Source organism: Bos javanicus, chromosome 10, assembly GCF_032452875.1.
Source record: "Bos javanicus breed banteng chromosome 10, ARS-OSU_banteng_1.0, whole genome shotgun sequence".
NCBI classification, from domain to species: Eukaryota; Metazoa; Chordata; class Mammalia; order Artiodactyla; family Bovidae; genus Bos; species Bos javanicus.
The window spans coordinates 26,492,860-26,520,319 of NC_083877.1; the positions used below are offsets into that span (position 1 = coordinate 26,492,860).

Here is a 27,460-nt window from a genome sequence, read left to right on the forward strand (position 1 = left end):
AACCATTTGGTAAAGGTCATTAGACTTGTCCTAAAACTTATGATAAATCTTTCAGCAGTCTACTTTCCCTCGTATAACAATCCCATTTAAACAATTCCAATAAGGACAGTCTTTAAAAATTTTTTACTGCATATCGAAGTCCAGTGAATTATAAGGTTTTAGTAGGCAGCATAGTTATTTAAGCTAGGCACATTTCCAGGAAAAAAAAAATGGCCTCGAACTACTCAGAGTAAAGCCTATAAGACCACTGAAAGAACTTACACATTTCCACCTTATTCTTCATTAGAACTTGGAAGTATGACACATTTTTGGCTCATGAATTTTGACTAATTCTCCTTTCAAACAGGACATTTCTCAGGGCAAGTTTCATGTCCTTATTGCAAAGACTATAAATCAGGGGATTAAGGAAAGGAGTCATTATTGAATATACCAATGTGAGGATTTTCTGCATCAAAGCTGAGATGCCATATGTAGGACTCACATACATTACCATGACTGTCCCATAGAAAAGAGACACCACAGTTAAATGAGAACCACAGGTTGAAAAGGCCTTTCTCCGGCCAGCTGTAGAAGGGATCTGAAGAACAGCTCTGAGCAGCAGGGTGTAGGATCGAAGAATATACATAATAGTGAAAAAGAGGACAAGGGAGCTCTGAGTATAGAAAATAAATTCAGTAATGGGGGCTGGAGCACAGGACAGAGCCATCAGTGAATCCATATCACACAGGAAGTGATCAAAGATATTGGGTCCACAGAAGGGAAGTTGGGAGATGAAAAAAATGGGGATTGGGTAGCCAAGGAATCCAATGAGCCAGCAGAGAGATACCAGTGTTCCACAGAGCCTCCAAGTCATGATGATGGGGTAGTGCAGTGGGTGACAGATGGCCTGGTACCGATCATAAGCCATTACTGCTAAGAAGAGACATTCAGCTGTGCCCAGGGAAAAGAAGAAATAGAACTGGAGGAAGCAGCCAGAAAATGAGATGGCCTTCGTTTTGGAGAGAATGTTGACTAGCATGTTAGGAACAGTGGAGGAAACATACCAGATTTCAAGGAAGGCAAAGTTTCCCAACAGAAAGTACATGGGGGTGTACAGTCGTGGGTCCCATTTCACTGCACAGATAATGGCTCCATTCCCCACCAAAGTCAAGGCATAAACCACCAAAAATAGTGAGAAGAGAAAAATCTGTACCTCCCAGCAACCAGGGAATCCCAGGAGAACAAACTCCGTCACAATGTGTGTTGCTGACCTGTTCATGGGTTTTAAATCTACAAAGAAGAAAGATGTGAGAGAACCCAAGTTACTTTGCTTCCTACATATCCTAAGGATTTTATTTTATTTATTTATTGCCTTCTCCCTTATTCTGCATACCTTGTTACAAAACAACAACGTCATATTTTGAGGACAGCTAGTGTGAAGTTTGGAGAGGGCAATGGCACCCCACTCCAGTACTCTTGCCTGGAAAATCCTATGGACGGAGGAGCCTGGTAGGCTGCAGTCCATGGGGTCGCAAAGGGTCGGACACGACTGAGCGACTTCACTTTCACTTTTCACTTTCATGCTTTGGAGAAGGAAATGGCAGCCCACTCCAGTGTTCTTGCCTGGAGAATCCCAGGGACGGGGAGCCTGGTGGGCTGCCTTCTGTGGAGTCGCACAGAGTCAGACACGACTGAAGTGACTTAGCAGCAGTAGCAGCAGCAGCGTGAAGTTGATCTAAGCCTTTGGCAACAGACCAGAATTAGCTGATTTACACATGGAGATAAAAATTACTCCAGAACACTGTCTTTTCAGAATAACCTAATCAATTGAGTTATTTGTGACAGATATCATGACACTCAAGACTCGAGGCTATTCCTAAATTCCTTTAAAATATCACTCTAACCACTTGAGTGATGCCTAAAAAAGTACAAGAGATCTAGTATATCATAAATATTTGTTATTATTTAAAAAATATCCCTATTGTGTGTTTAATTTTACATTTTTACACATACTATAAAAAATAAACCATCTTGCTTTTTATATTCAGATCCTACCTAAAGAAAATGGTGTTTTTAATACAAAAGTTTAGTTCATTTAGTTAGTATTTTTGGATGATAAAAACAACTAAAGAAATCTACAGTCAAACAGGGTTTTATCTGCAATTTTATCTGGTAGAATTAATTTTGTTCTCTGAAAAGAAAGTGAGGACATTTTCAAATATTTGGACAGACATGTACTTTTCAGTACATGCATTTAGAATTTGTACATTTAAAAATTGTGCAGCATTTAAAAATTGTACAAAAATGTATAAATCTTTATATATTTCAAACAACAGAGTAATCTTGTAATTTATTAATATTAAGAAAACACTTCAAGAGGCCTAAGGGCGACAGAGGATGAGATGGTTGGATGGCCTCACCAATGCAATGGACATGAACTTGGGCAAACTCTGGGAGATGGTGAGGGACAAGAAAGCCTGGCGTGCTGCAGACCATGGGGCTGTGAAAAGTCTGACACGACTTGATGACTGAACAGCTGAACAACAGCAACAACTTGGCAAGTGAACAAGAGACCTAAAAATAATAGTTTCAACATTCAGTTTTCTTATTAAATTCAGATCTCCTGCCTTGTATATTAGAAGTCACCAGGCTTAACTTTGTTAGGAATAGGAGATAAAGAAATTTGAAAGGCAAAAAAGAACAGAGAAATTGAAAGGAGGATCATGTATGATACTTATGAATCAAGATTTGGAATATTCCCATCAGTGGTTTTTAAGGAAGTATAAAAACGAAGTTTGAGCATCCAAGTCTAAAGCTGTCCAGTTTTCCAATCAGTGTTGAATTCAAAAGATATTTGTTTACCATCTTCACTGAATAAGGTGCTTGATAGAAGATTCCCAGACTGTTATTTACAAAGCATAAATAAATCACTTTCTCTGTGATAGGTCAGAAATAAGCCCAAGTTCACAGATTTAAACCAGAATCATGAGATCTGTGCTTCCTGTTTTCCTTTATGAAAAAACGAAATACATCTGCTTAATGTGAACAACAGTTTGGAACACTCTAGGTTTGACAATTTCACATCTCACTTCGTCTTTTCTGCCACAGTGCCCTATAAGATTTATTAGCAGCGACATTATTTTTCCTGCAGCTTTTGATGAAAATGTAGATAAGCAGTGGGATGGTCAAAAAGTGGGAAGTTTAATAAAAAAAGTCTAGAGTTGTCAATTTTTATTTTTACCATTGATGGAATAAACTGACTCAATTAAGTTCTTCATAACTCCTCCCTCCAAATTCTCCAAAATTACTTGCTGGGAATAGTTAGAGTATTAGAATGGACTATCACAAATTTATGCCGTACACACACTGTTTCTTATGCTTTGGGGATTCATAAATCATTACATGAGGACAAACTTAGGGGCCAGTTTTTTCATACCCTTCTTTCCAATTCAAGAAACCGACCAGCCAGGCGACCAGTCAACTCACCAGTCCACCCACTTCAAGAACAGTAGCTTGATTAAACAGCCTCCTTCTGTGTGCTCTTCACTTGGTATTCTGTCCTCTCAGGTAGTCTGAAGGAAGAGTATACTACCTGGAAAGTGAGATTGCTTTCAGAAAGACAGTCTCTAATAATCATAAAAATCATACAATAGGAAAAAATGGTGCAGATGATCTATGCTAACTGTTAATTTCACAAATAGGCTTCATAAAGGGTCCATGGCTGTTTATCCAATGAACAAAAATGTTCTATGTTCACATACAGAACGTTTACACTATACTGATACAGAGGAATAATGACTAACCAGATTTATAAAGTAAAAGGCACTCTATAGTATATCACATCAGTGGTTGTAACATGAACAGTTAGTCCTTTTTTTTCTTACATACACTGTTGGATTTCCTGGCTCAGTTTGAAGAGATACATGGGTATGGTCTGGAGAAGGCAATGGTACCCAAATGCAGTACTCTTGCCTGGAGAATCCCATGGACGGAGGAGCCTGGAAGGCTGCAGTCCGTGGGGTCGCTAAGAGTCGGACATGACTGAGCGACTTCACTTTCACTTTTCACTTTCATGCCTTGGAGAAGGAAATGGCAACCCACTCCAGTGTTCTTGCCTGGAGAATCCCAGGGACGGGGGAGCCTGGTGGGCTGCCGTCTCTGGGGTTTCATAGAGTCGGACACGACTGAAGAGACTTAGCAGCAGCAGCAGCAGTATGGGTATGGTAGAGCTAAACATAAAAGCGTGTCCTCCTCATTGACTCTGATGAGGAAAACTCCAGGTGAGAGCATTTTATGTGGATGATTGGGCTTACTTCCCTCCTGGAGCCTCCAGAGGTTTATTTTCTAAGCTTGCGGAGACATTTAACATATGAAACAGTGTTAATCCATGTTTCCTCTCAGGGGTTACTCTAAAAATCTATGTCTCTCACCAAGTGGTCTCAGTGGCTTCCTTGCTTCCCCTGGAGTGCCTCCTTTTTTCAATGTTTGGGACTCATCCAGGTTTTAGTAGATTAGCTCCTATGAGGTGGCTAGAGTCAAGAAAACAGAGAATCCAAGGGAAATATTGGGTAAATTTCAGGAGGCTTTTCACTGCAGGGATTGAATTCCATTGAGGAATCACCTTCTGTGGGGGTCAGTGCAATAAATGGAAGTTTTCTTTCCCATGACTCTAATTCTGAAACTGAGACATGCTTGTGAACAAATATTTCCCCTTTAGCTTGAATGAAGCACTACAACATAGAGATATAGGAAACTGTAGTCTGTTGGCCACTTTATAATTAAATCCACTAAAATATCCTGGAGTCTTTCACTGTAATAATCAGGTGATTGGTACTAGGTAGGAACTGCCTTGAATGACCTAATCATGATGTGGAATGACCTTACTTGCTGTGGAGGGAAATCCAAGATGGCAGAAGTGATTTACTTATCTAGTCAAATTATCAATTTCTACTCTGATTTCACTTTCTATGAATGGGGAATTTGAAACCAGTGTAAATGTGATGATATTTTTAATCACTGGTCTTTTGCTTTTCTTCTAAAAGAATTGGGGCTTCTTTCTAGGATCCCCTTAAACCACTTCTGTAAATATTACTCCTAGGGAAAGGTGAATGATAGTCAGTGAGAAAATTCTTCACTGATGGTTACCAGGGCAGCTTATAAGTGAATTTGACACTTCGTTGGCACTCAATGAATTTCTCCATTGAGTATTCTTGACTTCCTTGTTAAATTATTAGTTGTACTTATATATACGAGGGTTTATTTTTGGGCTCTCAATTTTGTCCCATTGGTCTATGTGTCTATTTTTATACCAATACCATGCTGTTTTGATTCCTATAGCTTTGCAGTATAGTTTGAAATCAAGAAGTGTGATGCCTCCAGCTTTGTTCTTCTTTCTGAGGATTGCTTTGGCCATTTGGGGTTTTCTGTGGTTCCAGACAAATACTAGGGTTGTTTTTTCTATTTCTGTGAACAATCCATTGAAGTTTTGATAGTACTTGTATTGAATCTACCTGATGGCTTTGGGTGTGTGTGTTAGTTGCTCAGTTGTGCCTGACTCTTTGTGACCCCAAGGACCATAGTCCACCAGGCTCCTCTGTCCCTGGAATTCGCCAGCAAGAATACTGGAGTGGGTAGCCATGTCCTTCTCAGGGGATCTTTCCAATCCAGGGATTGAGCCTGGGTCTCCTGCATTGCAGGCAGATTCTTTACTGTTTGAGCCACCAGAGAAGCTATTTTAACAGTATTAATTCTTCCCAATCCATGAAAGGCTAGTTTTCTGTTTATTTGGGTCTTCGTCAATTACTTTCATCAAGGTTGTTCTGTTTTCAGTGTATGGATCTTTCATCTTCTTGGTTAAATTTATTCTTATTAGTTCATTGTTTTTGATGTTACTGTGAATGGGATTGTTTTATTTCTTTTTTAGATATTTCATAGTTGGTGTATATGAATGAAACTGATTTCTGTATGCTGATTTTGCATCCTGCAACTTTACTGAATTTATCAATAATTCTAACAATTCTTTTTTTATTTTTGCTGGAGTCTTTAGGATTTCCTATATATAAGATTATGTCATCTGCAAACAAAGAAAATTTACCTTATTTTCTGATTTGGAAGACTTTTATTTCTTTTTCTTGACTGGTTGCTCTGGCTAGGACTTCCAGTACATGCTGAATAGAAATGGTGAGTGTGGACACCTTTGTTTTGTTTTTGAGCTTAGAAGAAAAGCTTTTAAGCTTTTACATTTGAGTATGATGTTAGCTGTTTACTCGTCATAATATGGCCTTTATTGTGTTGAGGTATATTCCTTCCATATTCAATTTGTTAACAGTTTTTTCCTTTTTAATCATGAAAGGATGTTTTATTTTGTCAAGTGCATTTTCCGTATCTATTGAGATGATCATATGATTTTTGTTCTTCTATTTGATAATGTGGTGTATCACATTTGCTTATGTTCACCCATCCTTGTATCCCAGAAATAAATTCCGCTTGGTCATGATGTATAATCCTTTCAATGTGTTGTTGAATTTGGTTTGCTAATATTTTGCTGAGACTTTTTCCATGTATATCCATCAGGGATACTGGCAGTACTTTTCTTTTCCTGTGGTATCCTTATCTGGCTTTCATATCAGGATAATGCTGGCCTTATATTCCCCCAGCAGCAACAATACTTTGGCAGCAATACAAGTACAAAAGTGCCTTGGTGGGAGTTGTGGGATCCAGGTAAGAGATTATGAATCCTCAGGGAAGCCCATGACCAACAAATGCCATTTTAAGAAGGCAGGCTGACACACAGATGTAGACTCACTGACTTAGGTCTTGGGTGCAGATTTGGGAATAGTCTCATCTTCCTGTCGGCTCAGCTCAGTCATTTTTGTCCTTGGTCTCCACCAGTGCCGTTCCTCCAAGAAATCCAGCAGGAGTCATGCTCACCTCTGCCCAGGTAACAGTCCCACCAAGCTGTTTGCCTGTGAATCCTGAAGTAATTTGTGACCCCGTTCAAGCTCTTTTTAGCCTTCAGTTGTGCCTGTCCAAGGACTGAGTAGCAGAAAAGACTGTCTCTGAGGCAGGCCCTCTAACCTTGGTCCAACTACAAATCCTGAAACAGCCTTTTAACTCAACTCTAGCCTCTCTTAGCCATAGGTGATAAATACTCCTGCCACCAGGCATCAAAAAGTAAAAATACTTAGGTTAAATAAATTTAACCAAGGAGTGAAAGATCTGTACATTGAAAACTATAAGATACTGATGAAAGAAATTGAAGAATACACAAATTAATGGAAATCTAGCCTGTGTCCATGGATTAAAAGAATTAATATTGTTAAAAAGTATATACTGCTGCAAAGCATCTACAGATTCACTGCAAACCCCACCAAAATTCCAAGAACACTTTCCACAGAAAGAAAACAATCCTAAATTTTTTATGAAACCACAAAAGACTCAAATATCCAAAGCTACATAATACTGTTCAGCCACAAAAAAAGAAGGAAATTCTGCCAATTGCAACAACATGGATGAATGTGGAGGACATTGTGCTAAGTGAAACCCAGAAAGATAAATACGGAATAATTTTACTTACATATGAAGTCTAAAATAGTGAACTCACCAAACCAGCTCTCTGAATAGTGAATGCCAGAGGCTAGGGAGTGGGAGAATTCAGGAGATGCTGGTCATGTTGGTCAAAGGATATAAACTGTCAGTTGTAAAATAAATAAGTTCCGGGGATCTAAAGTACAGCATGGTGACTATACTTAAAATATTGTATTATACTTGAAATTTGTTAAGAGAAAGCTTAAGAGTTCTCACCACTAAAAAAAGGTAACTATCTGAGGCAATCAATGTGTTAACTAACTTGAGGTGGTAATCATTTCATAATATATGCATATATCATTAATAACTCACCATGTTGTATATCCCAAAGTACAATTTATATTTATCATCTTAACTCTTTATATAACTCTTTAACTTTATTGTTAAAAAAAATGAAGAAGTTTATACTTTCTTATACAAACTGGAGAATTTATTGCCAGTACATCTGTACTAGGAATAATGTTTAATTTTTTCAGGCAGAAGGAATTTGTTACCAGACAGATACATGGTTTCACCAAGGAAATGAAAAGTACTGGATATGAAATAAAAGAAATACATATAATACCAATATTTTGTGTGTTTTTTATAGAATAAAAGTAAAATCCATGACAAAAAAATAGCCCAAAGGGTGAGAGTGAGGAATTGGGAAAGTTATATAAATCCTTTATACAACATATGAAATAGTATAATATTATTTGAAGTATGTATATTGTAGACCATAGGACAACCATTTAAAAACTTAAGAGAAACAAGTCATAAGGCATAATGGAATTAAACATATTCATAAAAAATAAGCCAAAGACTGCAGAAAAAGAGGAAAAAAGAACTGAATAGTTAAATATAGAATACAGTTAGCAAAATGGTAGATTTTATTTATTTATTTGTTTTTGATGTGAACCATTTTTAAAGTCTTTACTGAATTTTTTTTTACAATACTGCTTCTGTTTCATGTTTTGTTTTTTTTGGCCACGAGGTATGTGGGATCTTAACTCCTCAACGAGTGACTGAACCCACACCCCCTGCATTGGAAGGCAAAGTCTTAACCACTGGACCACCAGGGATGTCCCCAAATGGTAGATTTTAATCTAACCATTTCAGGTATTAGATTAAATTGTTGTTCTTGTTGTTTAGTTGCTAAGTCCTGTCCAACTCTTTTGTGACCCTGCGGACTGTAGCCTGTCAGATTTCTCTGTCCATAGGATTTCTCAACAAGAATACTGGAATGTTGCCATTTCCATCTCCAGAGGATCTTCCTGACCCAGGAATTGAAACTGTGTCTCTTTCATTGCAGGTGGATTCATTACCACTGAGTCACCAGTGAAGCCCATTAGACTAAATACAAATGATCTTAAGAAACCAGTTAAGAGTGATAATGTAAATTGGGGGAAAAAAGCAAGATAATATGTTTTCTACAAGAAATCCATTTTAAATTAAAAAAACAAATTAAAAGTAAAATATTAGAAAAAGTGTACCAAATGGACATTAATCAAAAGAAAGGTGGAGTAGCTGTATTAATATCAAAGTAGACTTCAGAATGAGGAACATTACCAAGAATAAAGTAGGATACCTGTGCTTGCTCAGTCGCTCAGTTGTGTGCGACCCTATGGACTAGCCCACCAGTCTCCTGTCTATGGGATTAGGATACAGCATGATTCAAAAGGGGTCACTTCTCCAGGAAGGTATAACAATCCCAAATGTATGACATACCTGACAACAGATTTCCAAAATACATCAGCAAAAACTGGTCAAAATGAAATCAATTTAAGGAGTGAATTTTACTGTATATAAAACATTTAAAATAGCCTATGTTAAGTGAAAGATTCCTTTTAAATGAAATTTTAAAACAAGTATATCTAAACTATTTTTAGTAGATAAATAAAAATTATAAAGCAAAGAAATATACAATAGAAATTAGTGGGAGAAAACAAGTATGATAATAAGACTTCCAGAGTTCTTACAATGCCCTCTTTATTGACTTCTGTAGTGGCTATGGGATATTTGTCATTTAATTATTCTTTATACTCATTGTATTTAGCATAAATGTTTTATGTATTTTCTGTCATGTATTGTATTTTACAAGAAAACTGTAAAAAAAATAGTTTTTTAGATAACACCATGGGGAACTTAATTGAATAAATTCTTTTTGAAGTATCATGCTATGTAAAATTCTGCTTCTCTGCCTTATATTTTCTCATTATATAACACTGGAAGTTGGTGATGGACAGGGAGGCCTGGCATGCTGCAGTCCATGGGGTCGCAGAGTCACACACGACTGAGGACTGAACTGAACTGAACTGCGTCGCTCAGTCGTGTCCGACTCTTTGCGACCCCATGGACTGTAGCCCGCCAGGCTCCTCTGTCCATGGGGATTCTCCAAGCAGGAATACTGGAGTGGGTTGCCACGCCCTCCTCCAGGGATCTTCCCAACCCAGGGATCAAACCCAGGTCTCCCACATTGCAGGTGGATTCTTTACCTTCTGAGCCACCAGCTGTTTTATTCTGAAACTGAAAGGTTTTTTTTTTTTTTTTTTGTCTCATCGGTTTGTTGTTTATGTTGTCTCATTCAATACCTTGTTTCTTAGGTATCATGAGTGTTCTGATGTAGTATATATTTTATTATGCTTTTTAGTTCTTTATTGGGGAATTCATGCATATCTACTATATTTCTGACATAAGCCCTTTTTTCAAAGGCTATTTTTTAGAGCACTTTTATGTTTACAAGATTGAGAGGAAGGCATAGAGATTTCCCTTATACCTCCTACCCACACACGTACATAACCTTCCGCTGTATTACTGATATCACTCACTAGAATGGGCTGCACTGACACATCATAATCACCCCAAAATACATAGTTTGCCTTTGGACTCATTCTTGGTATTGTACATTCTATGGTTTTTAGACCATATCCAGTCCTGGCAAACAATTTTTTTTTCTTTTTTTGGGCTCCATAGTGGGATTTATTACTACAGGGAAAGAATGAAGAGGGGGAAGAAAAGTAGATTCTTCTCGGCTATAAACCGCAGTGCTGGCGCAGTAAACAGGGATGCAAGGCATCAGCCTGACCGCAGAAGGGAGATGCTAACAGGCAGCTGGGGTCCAGTACTGCAATCTACGCCCCTACAGCAGGGCACCGGTGACGCAAGGTGGCCTCCACGCGCTTGTCAGGCACACGCGTCTCCGCCGCCAGAGGGCGCCTGGGAGTCTGTGGCGGGAGAGCAGAACCCAGTTGACATTTTCCTGTGGGAATATGTGGAGAGAAGCTGGTCAACCCCGAGGTACTGAGGCGTGAACATCCGCATCATTTCGGTGTTTTGACTTTTAATCTTACGGTGTGAGCACTTTTAACGTTTCCGCCTTTCGCTGTCACTCATGTTTTCCTGAGGGGAAAGTTACAAACCCTGAGTGGAATGGTTTGAATCTTGAGAAACTCTGTGTAAAGGCCGCTGTGTGGGTATTTTTGAGCCTTTCCCTGAGTGAATGGTTGATTGTCTCCATAGTTTTGCTCTTTCCAGGATGTCAGAGTTGCAATCATATAGTTTCTAGGTTTTTTAGATGGGCTTATTTCACTTAGGAATATGCATTTAAGATTCCACCTGTCTTTTCATGGTTTGAGAGCAAATCTCTTTTAGGCACTGAGCAAGAAGATATTAAGAAGAGGTGGCAAGAATACACAGAAGAACTGTACAAAAAAGATCTTCACGACCCAGATAATCACAATGGTGTAATCACTCATCTAGAGCCAGACATCCTGGAGTGTGAAGTCAAGTGGGCCTTAGAAAGCATTACTACGAACAAAGCTAGTGGAAGTGATGGAATTCCAGTTGAGCTATTTCAAATCCTGAAAGATGATGCTGTGAAAGTGCTGAACTCAATATGCCAGCAAATTTGGAAAACTCAGCAGTGGCCACAGGACTGGAAAAGGTCAGTTTTCATTCCAGTCCCAAAGAAAGGCAATGCCAAAGAATGCTCAAACTACCGCACAATTGCACTCATCTCACATGCTAGTAAAATAATGCTCAAAATTCTCCAAGCCAGGCTTCAGCAATACGTGAACCGTGAACTTCCAGATGTTCAAGCTGGTTTTAGAAAAGGCAGAGGAACCAGAGATCAAATTGCCAACATCCACTGGATCATGGAAAAAGCAAGAGAGTTCCAGAAAAACATCTATTTCTGCTTTATTGACTATGCCAAAGCCTTGGACTGTGTGGATCACAATAAACTGTGGAAAATTCTGAAAGAGATGGGAATACCAGACCACCTGACCTGCCTCTTGAGAAATCTGTATGCAGGTCAGGAAGCAACAGTTAGAACTGGACATGGAACAACAAACTGGTTCCAAATAGGAAAAGGAGTACGTCAAGGCTGTATATTGTCACCCTACTTATTTAACTTATATGCAGAGTACATCATGAGAAATGCTGGACTGGAAGAAACACAAGCTGGAATCAAGATTGCCAGGAGAAATATCAATAACCTCAGATATGCAGAGGACACCACCCTTATGGCAGAAAGTGAAGAGGAACTCAAAAGCCTCTTGATGAAAGTGAAAGTGGAGAGTGAAAAAGTTGACTTAAAGCCTAACATTCAGAAAATGAAGATCATGGCATCCGGTTGCATCACTTTATGGGAGATAGATGGGGAAACAGTGGAAACAGTGTCAGACTTTATTTTTCTGGGCTCCAAAATCACTGCAGATGGTGACTGCAGCTATGAAATTAGAAGACGCTTACTCCTTGGAAGGAAATTTATGACCAACCTAGATAGCATATTCAAAAGCAGAGACATTACTTTGCCAACAAAGGTTCGTCTAGTCAAGGCTATGGTTTTTCCTGTGGTCATGTATGGATGTGAGAGTTGGACTGTGAAGAAGGCTGAGTGCCGAAGAATTGATGCTTTTGAACTGTGGTGTTGAAGAAGACTCTTGAGAGTCCCTTGGACTGCAAGGACATCCAACCAGTCCATTCTGAAGGAGATCAGCCCTGGGATTTCTTTGGAAGGACTGATGCTAAAGCTGAAACTTCAGTACTTTGGCCACCTCATGCGAAGAGTTGACTCACTGGAAAAGACTCTGATGCTGAGAGGGATTGGGGGCAGGAGGAGAAGGGGACTACAGAGGATGAGATGGCTGGATGGCATCACTGACTTGATGGACATGAGTCTGAGTGAACTCCGGGAGTTGGTGATGGATAGGGAGGCCTGGGGTGCTGCGATTCATGGGGTCGCAAAGAGTCGGACACGACTGAGCAACTGAACTGAACTGAATATTCCACTGCTGGACGTACCACAGTTTATCTGTTCACCTGGGGAAGGGCATCAGTTGCTTCCAGGTTTTGGCAATAATGACTAAAGCTGCTATAAACATGTGCATGCAGATTTTTGTATGGACATTTTAAAACTCCTTTGGGTAAATACAAAGGAATGCTGTTGCTGGATCCTATGGTTAGCATATGCTTAGCTTTGTAAGAAACCTCGGAATAGTCTGCTGAAGTGGCTGTACCATTTTGTATTCTCCCATTTTGCATTCCCAACCAGCAATACGTGAGAATTCCTGTTGTTCCACATCCTCCCCAGCATTGAGCTTATCATGTTCTGGATTCTGACCATTCTAATAGGGATGTGGTAGTATCTACTTATTATTTTAATTTATATTTCTTTGATTAGTATGCTTATTTCCTATCTGTGTCTTCTTTGGTAAAGTGTCTATTTAGCTGTTTAGCCCGTTTGTTTGATTTCTTATTGTTGCATTTAAAAATTAATTTAAAATTTTATTTTTATTGAGATATAGTTGATTTATAATATTGTATTAGTTTCAGATATGTAATATAGTGATTCAGAGTTTTTAGGGATTGCATTCCACTTAAAGTTATCATAAAATATTGGTCATATCCCCTGTGTGTGCATGCTATGTTGCTTCAGTCGTGTCCAACTCCTGCAACCCCATGGACTGCAGGCTGCCAGTCTCCTCTGTCCATGAGATTCTTCAGGCAAGAATACTGGAGTGGGTTGCTGTGCCCTCCTCCAGGCACTTATTTTTACTTCTTCCAGTGCCTCCAGTGCCTCCTCCAGGCACTCCAGAACTTATTTGAGTTTAAAATGGGTCCTAAAGCAGCAGACACAACTTGAAACATCAACAGATTTGGTCCAGGAACTGCTAACGAATGTATAGTGCCATGGGGCTTCAAGAAGTTTTGCAAAGGAGACGAGAGCCTTGAAGATGAGGGGCACAGTGGCTGGCCAATGCAAGTTGACAGCGACCAATTGAGAGGATTATTGAAGCTGATTCTTTTACAACTACAAGAGAAGTTGCCAAAGAACTTAGAGTCAGCCATTCTTTGGTCTTTTCGCATTTGAAGCTAATTGGAAAGGTGAAAAAACTCATAAGTGGGTGCCTCATGAGCTGATCATGCATCAAAAAAGCTGTTTTGAAGTGTCATCTCTTATTCTTTGCAAAAACAATGGACCATTTCTTGATCAGATTGTGATGTGCGATGAAAAGTGGATTTTATATGACAACCAGCAAGACCAGCTCAGTAGTTAGACCAAAAGAAGATCCAAAGCACTTCCAAAAGCCAAACTTATACCAAAAAAAAAGTTACGGTCAGCCACTGTTTGGTGGTCTCCTGCCTGTCTGATCTATTACAGCTTTCTGAAACTTGGTGAAACCATTTCATCTGAGAAGTATGCTTGGCAAATCAGTGAGATGCACTGAAAACAGCAATGCCTGCAGCCGATATTGGTCAACAGGATGAGCCCAATTCTCCATGACAATGCCCGACCACACGTCCCACAACCAATGCTTCAAAAGTTGAATGAACTGGGCTACGAAATTTTGTGTCATCTGCCATATTCACCTGATCTCTTGCCAACTGACTACCACCCTTTCAATCACCTCGAGAACTTTTTGCAGGGAAAATGCTTCCAAAACTAGCAGGAGGCAGAAAATGCTTTCCAAGAGTTCATTGAGTCCTGAAGCATGGATTTTTATGCTATAGAAATAAACCAACTTATTTCTCATTGGCAAAAATGTTGACTGTAATGGTTCCTATTTTGATTAATAAAGATGTGTTTGAGCCTACAGTTATTAATTAATAATTTTATTTGTATTTAAGTATAGTTGATTTGTGATATTTTATCAGTTTCAGATGTGTAATATAATGATTCAGAGTTTTTAGGGATTGCATTCCGCTTAAAGTTATTATAAAATATTGATTATATTCCCTGTGTGTGCATGCTGTGTTGCTTCAGTCATGTCTTACTCCTGTGACCTCCTGTGACCACCAGGCTCCTCTGTGCATGGGATTCTCCAGGCAAAAATACTGGAGTGGGTTGCTGTCCCCTCCTCCAGGGGATCTTCCCAACCCAGGGATTGAATCCAGGCCTCTTACATCTCCTGCAATGGCAGGTAGGTTCTTTAACACTAGAGCCACCTGGAAAGCCCATATTCCCTGTACTGCACAATATATCCTTGTAACATATTTATTTTATATAGAGAGTGTATACTTGTGTCTTTTTGAATCAGTGTTTTTATTTTCTTTGTATTTGAGAGTGGAAATACTAGGTCATAGGATAGTTCTATTTTTAGTTTTTTGAGGGACCTCATACTGTTTTCCATATGGCTATACCAATTTACATTTCCACCAAAAGCATACAAGTTTCCTTTTTCTCCACATCCTTGAAAACTTTTGTTATTTGTGTTCATTTGATAATAGCCGTCTGACAGGTGTGAGGTGATATCTTATTTTGTTTTTGATTTGCATTTCTCTGATAATTAGTTGAAATCACTTCTTGATTTCAAACTATATTACATAGCTATAGTAATGAAAACAGTATGGTTTTGGTATAAAAACAGATACACAGATCAGTGGAACACAACAGAGAGCCCAGAAACAAATCCACAAGTATATGATCAATTAATTTATGGGAAAGGAGGCAAGAGTATACAATAGGGAAAGCATAGTCTCTTCCATACATAGTGTTGAAAAACTGGATAGCCACATGCAATAGAGTGAAACTGGACCACTGTCTGACACGATAAACAAAAATTAATTAAAAATGGATTAAAGACTTGAATGAAAGACCAGAAATCATAAAACCTGTAGAAGAAAACATAGGCAATAGGCCTCTTGACATCAGTCTTCACAATGATTTTTGGCACTAAAAGCAAAGGCAATAAAATCTCAAACTAAAACGCTTCTGCCCAGTGAAGGGGCCATCAGCAAAGGAAAAAGGCAACATATACTGAATGGGAGAAAGTATTTGCAAATCATATATCTGATAAGGGGCTAATATTCCAAAGTAGATAAAGAACCCATGTAACTGAATAGCAAAAAAAAAAAAAAAGAAAGAAAAAAGAGAAAAGTAATTCCATTAAAAATGGGCATAAGATCTAAATCTAAATATACTTTTTTGGGGGGTTGCTTGAATCATTTTTATTAAAATAGAAATGAGATAAAGATGCCCATGGTCTTCAAAGTGTCTTATTATTATTATTCAACATGAAAGTTCCAAAACATTTGCAGTAACACAAGTAAATAAACAATATTGATGAAAGACATGATATAGTAAATAGACATTTTTCCAAAGAATACATATAAATGACCAACAGGTACATGAAAAGATGCTCAACATCATTAATCACTAGGGAAGTTAAAATCATAACCACAATGAGATAATTCACACTTGTTGGAATGACTATTATAAAAAGGACAAGAAATAACAGGTGTTGACAAGGATGGGAAAAAAATGGAATCTTTGTGCAAATTGGTGCATCCACCTCAGAAAACAGTGTGAAAGTCTTCAAAAAACTAAAAAAGCACTACTACATGATCCAGAAATTTCATTTCTGGGAATATATCCAAAGGAAATGAAAGCACTAATTAGAAAAGATATACACCCACATGTCATTGGAGCATTATTTACAATAGCCAACTTATAGAAACAATTTAAGTGTTTATCAACATATGAATGGATAAAGAAGATGTTTATATACATGTATATATAATGGAATATTATTCAGCCATAGAAAGAATGAAGTCTTGCCGTTTTCAACAACATGGACTGACCTTGAGGGCACTATGCTGAATGAAATAAGTCAGACAGAGAAAGACAAATATTACTTCATTTATATGTGGGACCTAAAACCCCCCCAAACACCCACCCTCTGTCCCAAACCAAGCTCATAGATACAGAAAACAGATCAGTGGTTGCCAGAGGTTTGAGGTGGGGTGGTGAGAAGGGTAAAGAGAGTCAAAAGGTACAAACTTCCAGTAATAAAATAAGTCCTGGGTATGTAATATATAGCATGGTGACTTAGTTAAGAATACTTATTGCATATCTGAAAATTTTTTAAGAGAATAGATCTTAAAAAATTTTCATGACAAGAAAACATTTTATAAAAAGGAACGCATTTGAATCAGTTCTTTTTTTAAATATAAATTTATTTGTTTTTATTGGAGGCTAATTAGTTTACAATATTGTATTGGTTTTGCCATACATCAGCATGAATCCGCCACAGGTGTACACGTGTTCCCCATCCTGAACCCCCCTCCCACCTCCCTCCCCGCACCATCCTTCTGGGTCAGTTCTAATGAGGTGGATGAACCTAGAGCCTTTTATACAGAGTGCAGTAAGAAAGAGAAAGGTAAATATTGTACACTAATGCATATATATGAAATCTAGAAAGATGATACTGATGAATTTAGTTACAAAGCAGCAATGGAGAAACATAGAGAACAGACTTTTGGACACAGGGAGAGGGGAGGAGAGGGTGAGATGTATGGAGAGAGTAACACGGAAACTTACATTACCATATGTAAAATAGATAACCAATGGGAATTTTCTGTATGTCTCAGGGAACTCAAACAGGGGCTCTGTATCAACCTAGAAGAGTGGGATGGGGAGGGAGATGGGAGGGAGGTTCAAGAGGGAGGGGACATATGTACACCAATGGCTGATTCATGTTGAGGTTTGACAGAAAACAAAATTCTATAAAGCAATTATCCTTCAATTAAAAAATAAATAAATTAAAAAACTTTTATAACTACATACAGTGATGGATATTAAGTAGACATTGTGGCAATTATTTTGTAATACATATAACTATCAAACCATTATAGTGTACGGAAATTAATATAGTATTATATGTCAATTATACTTCAATGAAAAAGAAAAGAAAGGGGTCCAAAAGTTTGAATCATTTCTCTCAGGAATGCTTTATCTAAAAGAAGGAAGAAAATTTCACAAATTATGCCAACTTTTAGGAACACCTGCTGAGCACAGCTTGAAATACTATAAAGGGCTAGATGGGGAGGTATCTTCTAGAAATTTGGCATCTCACCACTTGCACCATTGTCTCTGTTTCTGGGTCCTGTTCAACATGAAATATTTACTTACCAGTATCATGCTAGACACTACCCTTATGGTAGAAAGTGAAGAGAAACTAAAAAGCCTCTTGTTGAAAGTGAAAGTGGAGAGTGAAAAAGTTGGCTTAAAGCTCAACATTCAGAAAACAAAGATTGTGGCATCCGGTCCCATCACTTAATGGGAAATAGATGGGGAAACAGTGGAAACAGTGTCAGACTTTATTTTTCTGGGCTCCAAAATCACTGCAGATGGTGACTGCAGCCATGAAATTAAAAGACGCTTACTCCTTGGAAGGAAAGTTATGACCAACCTAGATAGCATATGGAAAAGCAGAGACATTACTTTGCCAACAATGGTCTGTCTAGTCAAGGCTATGGTTTTTCCTGTGGTCATGTATGGATGTGAGAGTTGGACTGTGAAGAAGGCTGAGCGCCTAAGAATTAATGCTTTTGAACTGTGGTGTTGGAGAAGACTCTTGAGAGTCCCTTGGACTGCAAGGACATCCAACCAGTCCATTCTGAAGGAGATCAGCCCTGGGATTTCTTTGGAAGGACTGATGCTAAAGCTGAAACTCCAGTACTTTGGCCACCTCATGTGAAGAGTTGACTCCTTGGAAAAGACTCTGATGCTGGGAGAGATTGGGGGCAAGAGGACAAGGGGACGACTGAGGATGAGATGACTTGATGGCATCGCTGACTCGATGGACGTGAGTCTGGGTGAACTCCGGGAGTTGGTGATGGACAGGGAGGCCTGGCATGCTGCACTTCATGGGGTCACAAAGAGTCGGACACGACTGAGTGATTGATCTGATCTGATCTGATCTGATCATGCTAGAAGCACAAAGGTGCCCAGGAGAGAAAACCTTTTACCAAAAAAAGGGAATAATCCTTTTCAAACTATTGAGTAAGTCAATGGGAAAGAGAACAAGAACTCGGATGACATAACTCTGATATTGACAAATAAGAATTCCAAACTTTCAAACAGCTTCAAAATGAAATAAAGAAATGTAAAGGAATAAGATAAACACAAAGCTTGTGTTTAAGCTAGTGTTGCTGCAGTGTTCGCACCATCATGAGAGTAACCTGTCCTTAGGATAAAATAAACATCTGCTCTAAAAATAGCATGAGATGATCCCTCACCACTGGAGAAACTGGGTCTCAAAGGCCCCAATTAACGGACTCCTGAGGGAAGGGAGTATTTGGAATATTATTGACAATCTTTCCTCATAAATTATCACTTTTGGAATTCATAGAAGACTATAAGCCTTTGGAGGAATATAGTAGGTTTCAGAGCAACGTAGACAAGTCTTTCTTGTGCAGCAAATATGCCAATTTGTCTCCAAACCAGTATCAGTGTCCAGCAAGGTTAACTCCCTCTCTGGGCTGTTTGCTCCCAAGCATGGCATGCCCTTCATCTTGCCTGCCTTTTGCTGCAGCAAAAACCAAAGACGAGAAGTCAAACTCATGAATTCTACGAGGACATGGGTTCAGAAGAGGTACAAGTATAAGACAATTCTAAGTGTGCTTTTTAGCTCTGCCTTCTTTTGTGTGACAGTAAAAATAGTGACACCTCAAGATATATGAATTAATGTAAAGAGACTCATCCTTACAACTAAGAGGGCTGGGAAAAAGGGAAATGAGAGAGCTGAAGATGAGGAAGGAACCTCAACCATATGTAAATTTTGTCCTTATTAATCAAGGAGTTGTACCCAGTCAGAACCTTTGAGGGGAAAAAAGTTGTTAGCAAAGTGACATCTTGAAATAACTGGCAAAGCAGTTAGGAGGAGCCCTCCCTGTACTTAAGCCCTCCCTGTTTTTAGCTGTGTTTGGCTCTGCCACAGAGCCTATGGTCTCTGCTGCAAGGAGGAAGAGCAAGGCGATGATTGAGCAACCCAGATTGGTGAGTTCACTCCCACATGGTTTCTAAAGCCATTGGAATCCTCCTACACATTAGCACCAAATACTTCTTGCTATTTCCACCCTTTTCTCAAGGTTACTTTGGCTTCTGGGTAACTCTCAATTCCTGCTTCACAGCATTGCTCTGCCATATATGATCTATTCACAGACTGAAGAGGAGCCTTGTGGTGTGATATGAAAAATTCTGAATTTCTCTGATGCACTGTGTCACTAATTGCAATCATCAAGATTATTCTTAAAGCTCTAACTTTATGTGATATGGAAAGTAATCAGTGTTATAACTAATGCTAATGCTAAGTCATTTCAGTCATGTCCAACTCTGCGTGACCCCATAGACGGCAGCCCACTAGGCTCCCCCGTTCCTGGGATTCTCCAGGCAAGAACACTGGAGTAGGTTGCCATTTCCTTCTCCAATGCATGAAAGTGAAAAGTGAAAGTGAAGTCGCTCAGTCGTGTCCGACTCTTAGCGACCCCATGGAGTGCAGCCTACCAGGCTCCTCCATCCATAGGATTTTCCAGGCAAGAGTACTGGAGTGGGGTGTCATTGCCTTCTAATACAGTAATAAACATTCTTAGCTGGAAAACTTTTATTAAAAGTGTCTGGGTCTGTATTCTGTCTGTATATTTTTCTGAATAAGCATCATGATTCAGTCATGTCACTTCTGGTCATTTTGGCGCAAATAATAACTGACCCTCACTAACAGAGGGGATTCAGAAAACAAATGAATATGCCCAAATTACTGACAATAGCATTGTAAGTATTTGTTATTTTCTGAAACTGTCCCTAAACCAGAATAGGGGACTTTCTAGCAATTCTGACACCTCAGGCAAAAACCTCAGAAATCCTTAAATGATATACCAGATACATTGCTCATGTTAAAAAAAAAAAAAGTTGTAAATAGAGTTTTAACTTAGACCAAAGTTTTAAAGAAATATTTTAATTCAATAGGTAAAAGATGAGACCAGATGGAAGTCTTTATGTAGGTATCTGGACTTCAAACTTTTCTTGAACTACAAACAATGATGAATACTGAAGAAAGGGTAGCACATTTGACTTTTTTTTGTCTTGGTTATCAGATTGTGTTAAGATGTCAACACTTACAGTTGCAACACTGATCCAAAATAAAAATGAAATGCATTAATATTTCAATGTCTTATGTTACCTTTTACTCTCTCTTCCAATTCCTATCATTTGTGTCTGTAATTCCAAAGATCTGAGTAATTGAAATTCTGTGTCTAATATTAAGAATCTTTTATATTTTATTCTGGACTTCCCTGGTGGCTCAGATGGTAAAGCGTCTGTCTATGATGCGGGAGACCCGGATTCAATCCCTGGATTGGGAAGATCCTTTGGAGAAGGAAATGGCAATCCACTCCAGTACTATTGCCTGGAAAATCCCATGGACAGTCAGACACGACTGAGCAACTTCACATTCATATTTTATTCTATAGTTAAAAATACATGGTTACCATACTTACTTACATTTGTAAGTATTGTCACTAACCTGAAAGCTGCTTATTGCATAAGATCCTGTCATTGCTGTATCTGAGAAAATACTGAAAGAGGAATGAGAAAGTCCAAAATTCAAAGTCAGATCATATCAAGCATTCTTAAAGTTTGACAGTCTTCAGTAGTATAGTTAGGTTATTATTTAAATAATAAAATAATAGGATCTTGAGGGCTTTAGAACCTTATTAAGAGGAAATATTCCTGAGGACTGAAGAATAAAGTCATCTTTGTGATGGTAATTTTTTTCTCTTCACCCTTTAGGAAGCCATGAATGTGTCAGGAGTCAACACGGTGACTGAATTCATACTTCTGAGTTTTCCCTGCTCTAGAGAGGTTCAAGTCCTCCTCTTTGTGCTCTTCTCTGTGTCCTACATCCTGACACTGATGGGGAATGGGGCCATTGTCTTTGCAGTGAAGCTGGATCACAGACTCCACACTCCCATGTACACTCTGTTGGCCAACTTCTCATTCCTGGAGATGTGTTACATCAACACCACTGTTCCCAATATGTTAAGGAACTTCCTGTCTGAGACCAAAACCATCTCTTTCACTGCCTGCTTCCTCCAGTTCTACTTCTTCTTCTCTGTGGGCACCACCGAGACCTTCTTACTGCCCCTCATGGCTTTTGATCGATACTTGGCCATCTGCCGACCTCTCCACTATCCTACCATCATGAGCAGCTGTCTCTGCATGAACTTGGTGGGCCTCTGCTGGGTAACAGCCTTCCTCTGCTATCCAGTCCCTATCTATTTCATCACACAACTCCCCTTTTGTGGCCCCAATACCATTGACCATTTTGTCTGTGACCCTGGTCCTTTACTGGCTCTATCCTGCATCCCTGCCCCTGGAATTGAGCTTTCCTGTTCTATATTGAGCTCTCTTATTATCTTTATCACCTTCTTTTTCATTCTTGGGTCTTACACCCTGGTTCTCAGAGCAGTGTTGCGTGTCCCTTCAGCCTCTGGCAGACGTAAGGCCTTCTCCACCTGTGGTTCCCACTTGGTAGTCGTGTCATTATTTTATGGAACCCTCATGGTCATGTACATCAGCCCAACCTCTGGAAAGCCAGCTGGGATACAGAAGATTGTAACCTTGTTCTACTCCTCCTTGACTCCACTTGTTAATCCACTCATCTACAGTCTCCGGAACAAGGACATGAAGGCTGCATTGAGAAAAATTCAGAAGTGCACAAAAATTAGTCAAAGTGAGTGAGAGACCATGAGTGGATCAAGATCAGAATGATTATTTTTACTCATTTCTATTCCCCATTTAAAAATAGGTCTTTATTCATTTGTACCTAAAGATGCAGACTTAAAATGATGTATTGCTGCCTATTCAGTAATAAAATTAGTACACTAAGCTAAATCAGACCTCATTGCTAACTCAGATTTAGTGGATGGTAATTTGAATTAAATGTCCTGGATGTCTGGATATTAGACTCTTCTAACCTGGTCTCCAGGAAGCACTTGTGCTTTCATTGGTGATGACCTACCTGGTTCCTGACCTCATGCATTTTTGACCTCTATTAAGTGTATCCATTCTTACACTTGATTTTTCTGACCTAAAGATGTCTGTTCTCTCTGTTCTACTCCTGACGAAGGGTAGCGCATTTACACCTTTTTATCCAGAAAGGTGGAAATAGAAAAACTGAGCCAAAATTTTTACTTAATTAAAATCCAAAAGATTAATAAAAGAATAGATTTGGGAGCTTTTTAAAAGAATAGATTTGCAAACCTTTTGCCAAATTTCTTAAATGAGAATCTTTAAAGTGGACCCTGGAAATCCTTATTTTAATGTTACTCAAGAAATTCTGGTACACCTAAATCATCACCAGTTCACAGACTAATCTTATAGAGCCACTATTTAAAATAAATACCTGATGGGGAAATAAAAATTGATGTTGGTTGGGAAAAGTGTAAAAAATTATGGTGCATACTACAGATGACTCAAACACTCATGACAGTAGCAGTAGAAGTTACTTTTCCTGCCTCTTCTTAAACCCTCCTTTTAAAAATAAGAAATAGAGCACATTTTCTTACCTTTTCTAACTGTGCAAGATAATTAATATACCTGGAAATAGGCTTACATTTAAAAAAGATTAGTATATAGTGGCTATCCAAACTGGGGTAGTTTCACGTGAAGGAAGATGTTGAGTGCACCATCCAAAAAAGGTAAAGGAAGACAGAGAGCAAAAGACAGTGATATTTAAGAGGCTGAAACAAGACAGACGAAGAGGAAACTGATGACAGGTCCAGGTACTTTGACCTGACCATTTGGTCAAAAACGACTTGCGTGGCCGAGAAGGCGGCGCGGCGGCCGGCGGCCCGAGAGTAGCGCCCGTATTGTGGCCTGCGGGACCGACGCCGCCGCTTGCGGAGCGAGCTGGAGCTGTGGGACATGTGGATTTGGGATGTGAATTCACTTGAAAAGCCACTTCGGGGTTATGAAAGTGATTTCTGATGAAACTGGATTGGAATAATTTTTATGATCTTTGTATATTTATATACATAATATATTTTAAAATTTTGCCTTTGACTTAAAGTGCCATGAGAAAATATGCATACTACAAGATGGTCCTAGCCACCTTCTGGATTTGGGTACTCTTGGATATGTTCCTGCTGCTTTACTTCAGTGAATGCAACAAATGTGATGGAAAAAAAAAGAGAGAGAACTTCCTGCTGGGGATGTTCAAGAGCCGGTACAAAAGCCTCATGAAGGTCCTGGAGAAATGGGGAAACCAGTCGTCATTCCTAAAGAGGATCAAGAAAAGATGAAAGAGATGTTTAAAGTCAGTCAGTTCAATTTAATGGCAAGTGAGATGATTGAACTCAACAGATCTTTACCAGATGTTAGGTTAGAAGGGTGTAAAACAAAGGTGTATCCAGATAACCTTCCTACAACCAGTGTGGTGATTGTTTTCCATAAATGAGGGTTGGAGTACACTTCTGCAAACTCTTTATAGCATCATTAATCGCTTACCAAGACACATGCTAGAAGAAATTATTCTAGTAGATGATGCCAGTGAAAAAGACATTTTGAAAAGATCTCTAGAGAGTTATGTGAAAAAATTAAAAGTACCTGTTCACGTCATTCGAATGGAGCAACATTCTGGATTGATCAGAGCTAAGTTAAGAGGCGCTGCTGTGTCTCAAGGCAAAGTGATCACCTTTTTAGATGTGCACTGTGAGTGCACAGTGGGGTGTGGAGCCTCCCTTAGCCAGGATCAAACATGGCAGGAAGACAGTGGTCTGTCCTATCACAGATGTGATCAGTGATGATACTTTTGAGTACATGGCAGGTTCTGACATGACCTATGGTGGACTCAACTGGAAGCTCCACTTTTCGCTGGTATCCCATTCCCCAAAGAGAAATGGACAGAAGGAAAGGTGATCAGACTTCCTGTGAGAACACGTACAATAGCAGGGAGTCTTTTTTCTATAGACAGAGATTAGTTTCAGGAAATTGGAACATATGATGCTGGAATGGATATTTGGGGAGGACAAAACCTAGAAATTTCCTTTAGGATTTGGCAGTGTGGAAGAACTTTGGCGATTGTTACTTGCTCACGTGTTGGACATGTGTTTTGGAAAGCTATACCCTACACATTTCCAGGAGGCAGAGTATCAATAAAAATAAGAGACGACTTGCAGAAGTATGGATGGATGAATTCAAGAATTTCTTCTATATAATTTCCCCAGGTGTTACAAAGGTAGGTTATGGAGCTATATCATCAAGACTTGGTCTAAGGCACAAACTCGAATGCAGACCATTCATTCACTTTGTACCTAGAGAATATTTATCCTGATTCTCAGATTTCACATCACTATTTCTCTGTGGGAGAGATATGAAATGTGGAAACAAATCAGAGCCTAGATAACATGGCTAGAAAAGAGATTGAAAAAGCTGGGATTTAAGTGTCATGGTATGGGAGGTAATCAGGTTTTCTCTTACACTGCCAACAAAGAAATTAGAACAGATGACCTTTGCTTGGTTGTGTCCAAACTTAATGACCCAGTCACAATGCTCAAATGCCACCACCTAAAAGGCAACCAGCTTTGGGAGTATGACCCAGTGAAATTGACCCTGTAGCATGTGAATAGTAGCCAGTGCCTGGATAAAGCCACAGATGAGGACAGCCTTGTGCCCAGCATCAGAGACTGCAATGGAAGCCGGTTCCAGCAGTGGCTTATTCGAAATGTCACCCTTCCAGAAATATTCTGAGATCACATTTTCAAAAAAAAGGAAAACATAAGGATTGACTGGGCTACCTCAGCATACATTTCTGCCACATTCTTAAGTAGCAAAAAAAGGAGAAGTGCTTTCCTCCTACAGGATGTAAGGTTTTTCAGCCATTAAAACTTTAGACTGCCCTCACCTTCCCTAGCTCTGAGGGTCTTCCTGTCCAAGGACATGCAACTACATAGTAGCGAGACTGTGCACACTGATGTTTACAAGATTGCAAGAGTGGTTCATAAGAATCATCATAAAGAATACTCAGACTGAAACAGTCTATGCACTGTGCTTTCCAGAGAGCTGCACCTTTTATGGTTTGCTTGCACATCAGTGATCTCTGCTGAATGTGCTGTCCTAATGAAGAGACGTCTAAGAATTTTTTTCTGATTAGAACTGGTAGCCAGTATATTAAATACTGATATAAAAATAAATGAAAAGGAACTGGAGCCAGATTCAGAAGCATGAAAACATTTTTAAGATTTAAGAAACAAACTGTATTAAACAGGATTTAATGGAAATTAAAACAGAACTACGAGAAGTACAATTTGTTATAGTATAGTAACAAATTTCTATATAGATTTCATATCTCAGTGGGGAAAAATAACTGATTCCCTCGACATTCATTCTGTTGTCATTGGAATTGTAGTTTTTAATTGCCTTCAAAAAATGGAGATTTAAAATTGTGACTGGTCTTACTGAACAAGTTAGATATCTCAGCTGTTCTTGGGTCAACCAGCTTACAGGCTTTCCTCTCACACACACAAATTTCTTATTAGAGTTTCAACTTCCTGACTTGATTCAACTGATTATGCTTTACACCCAAGATTCATACTACTGTATTACAGATTTGTTTTCACAGCAATAAATCTTCTGTTCTTTGTTTATGATTCCACTCAACAAAAGGCCTGCAGAAGTGGTCTGTAATTTGGGTATTTGGAGATGGTATGTTTGATGGTTTTTTGGAAAACATTTTTCACTCCATGTGCAGATGTGCTTCATTGTCAAGTGCATATTTAGATTAGGTTCTTGAATTGTAATGCTGATCTGCTGCTTTTTTTTTTTTTTAACAAAATCCGACTGAATATGTAAAAAAAAAAATCACTTGGCATCTGGGGTTGATACATTTCATTCATTCATTTAAAGACAATTATTTACCTCCTTATGTGCACTGGGTTTGTATCAGTGTAGAAGATCAGGTCCCTGCCTTTGAGAAGCTTACATTCTTGTCAGAGAGACAGATTATAAGCAATTAAAGCTTAATAAGCACATTTGGATAGACAGAAACTTCTTTGACCTGCAAAGAGCATTTTCAAAAACCTAATAGCTAGCATTATATTAATACTTAGTGGTGAAATTGAAATCTTGTCCCATAAACTCAGAATCAAGGCAAAAATGTCTGTTCTTACCACTTCTATTCAACATTGTATTGGAAGTGTTAGTGCAGTCACACAAAGAAAAGAAATAAATGGCATCTACATTGATAGAAGTACATTGTTTTTCATTGGCTATGAAATGATAATCTATATAGAAAATTCAATGAAATCTACAAAAAGGCTACTAGAATTAATAAGTGGGTGTAAACTATAAACTTCAGTGAAACAGAGTTAGGCAACCAGAAAGGAAACTTTCTTGCCCTGCCACTGTAGTAGAGCCCAGCAGTAAGATAACCTCCTCTTCTATCCTGGCAAGCACTCAGCCCATGAAAAACCATGGATTCTGTTTTCTGTAGCCTTCTCCTTCCCTTGACCATGTAGGGAGCTGATGTGGGTCATCATGATTGCAGACACTGAATTGCAATTCTAGGCTGATCCTGAATAAACTCCTTTTTTTCCTGGAGAAATATCTGGCAGTCTATTTGTTTCAAGTCAACAT

At 38.8% G+C, this 27,460-nt stretch overlaps 2 protein-coding genes and 1 pseudogene across 2 annotated transcripts; 2 read left to right on the forward strand and 1 right to left on the reverse strand.

Moving 5' to 3' along the window:
• Positions 1 to 313: 313 nt before the first annotated feature.
• On the reverse strand, positions 314 to 1,279 carry LOC133255354 (olfactory receptor 11H4). Its single transcript, XM_061429819.1, has one exon. The coding sequence runs from the start codon at positions 1,256 to 1,258 to the stop codon at positions 314 to 316; it is 945 nt and encodes a 314-aa protein (XP_061285803.1). The 5' UTR covers positions 1,259 to 1,279.
• Positions 1,280 to 21,622: 20,343 nt separating this feature from the next.
• LOC133255355 (olfactory receptor 11H6-like) lies at positions 21,623 to 22,700 on the forward strand. The gene has a single exon (XM_061429820.1). It carries the CDS (start codon positions 21,623 to 21,625, stop codon positions 22,565 to 22,567), a length of 945 nt encoding a protein of 314 aa, XP_061285804.1. The 3' UTR covers positions 22,568 to 22,700.
• A 919-nt stretch (positions 22,701 to 23,619) lies between these two features.
• On the forward strand, positions 23,620 to 25,576 carry LOC133255356 (polypeptide N-acetylgalactosaminyltransferase 1-like; annotated as a pseudogene).
• The last annotated feature ends 1,884 nt before the right edge of the window (positions 25,577 to 27,460 follow it).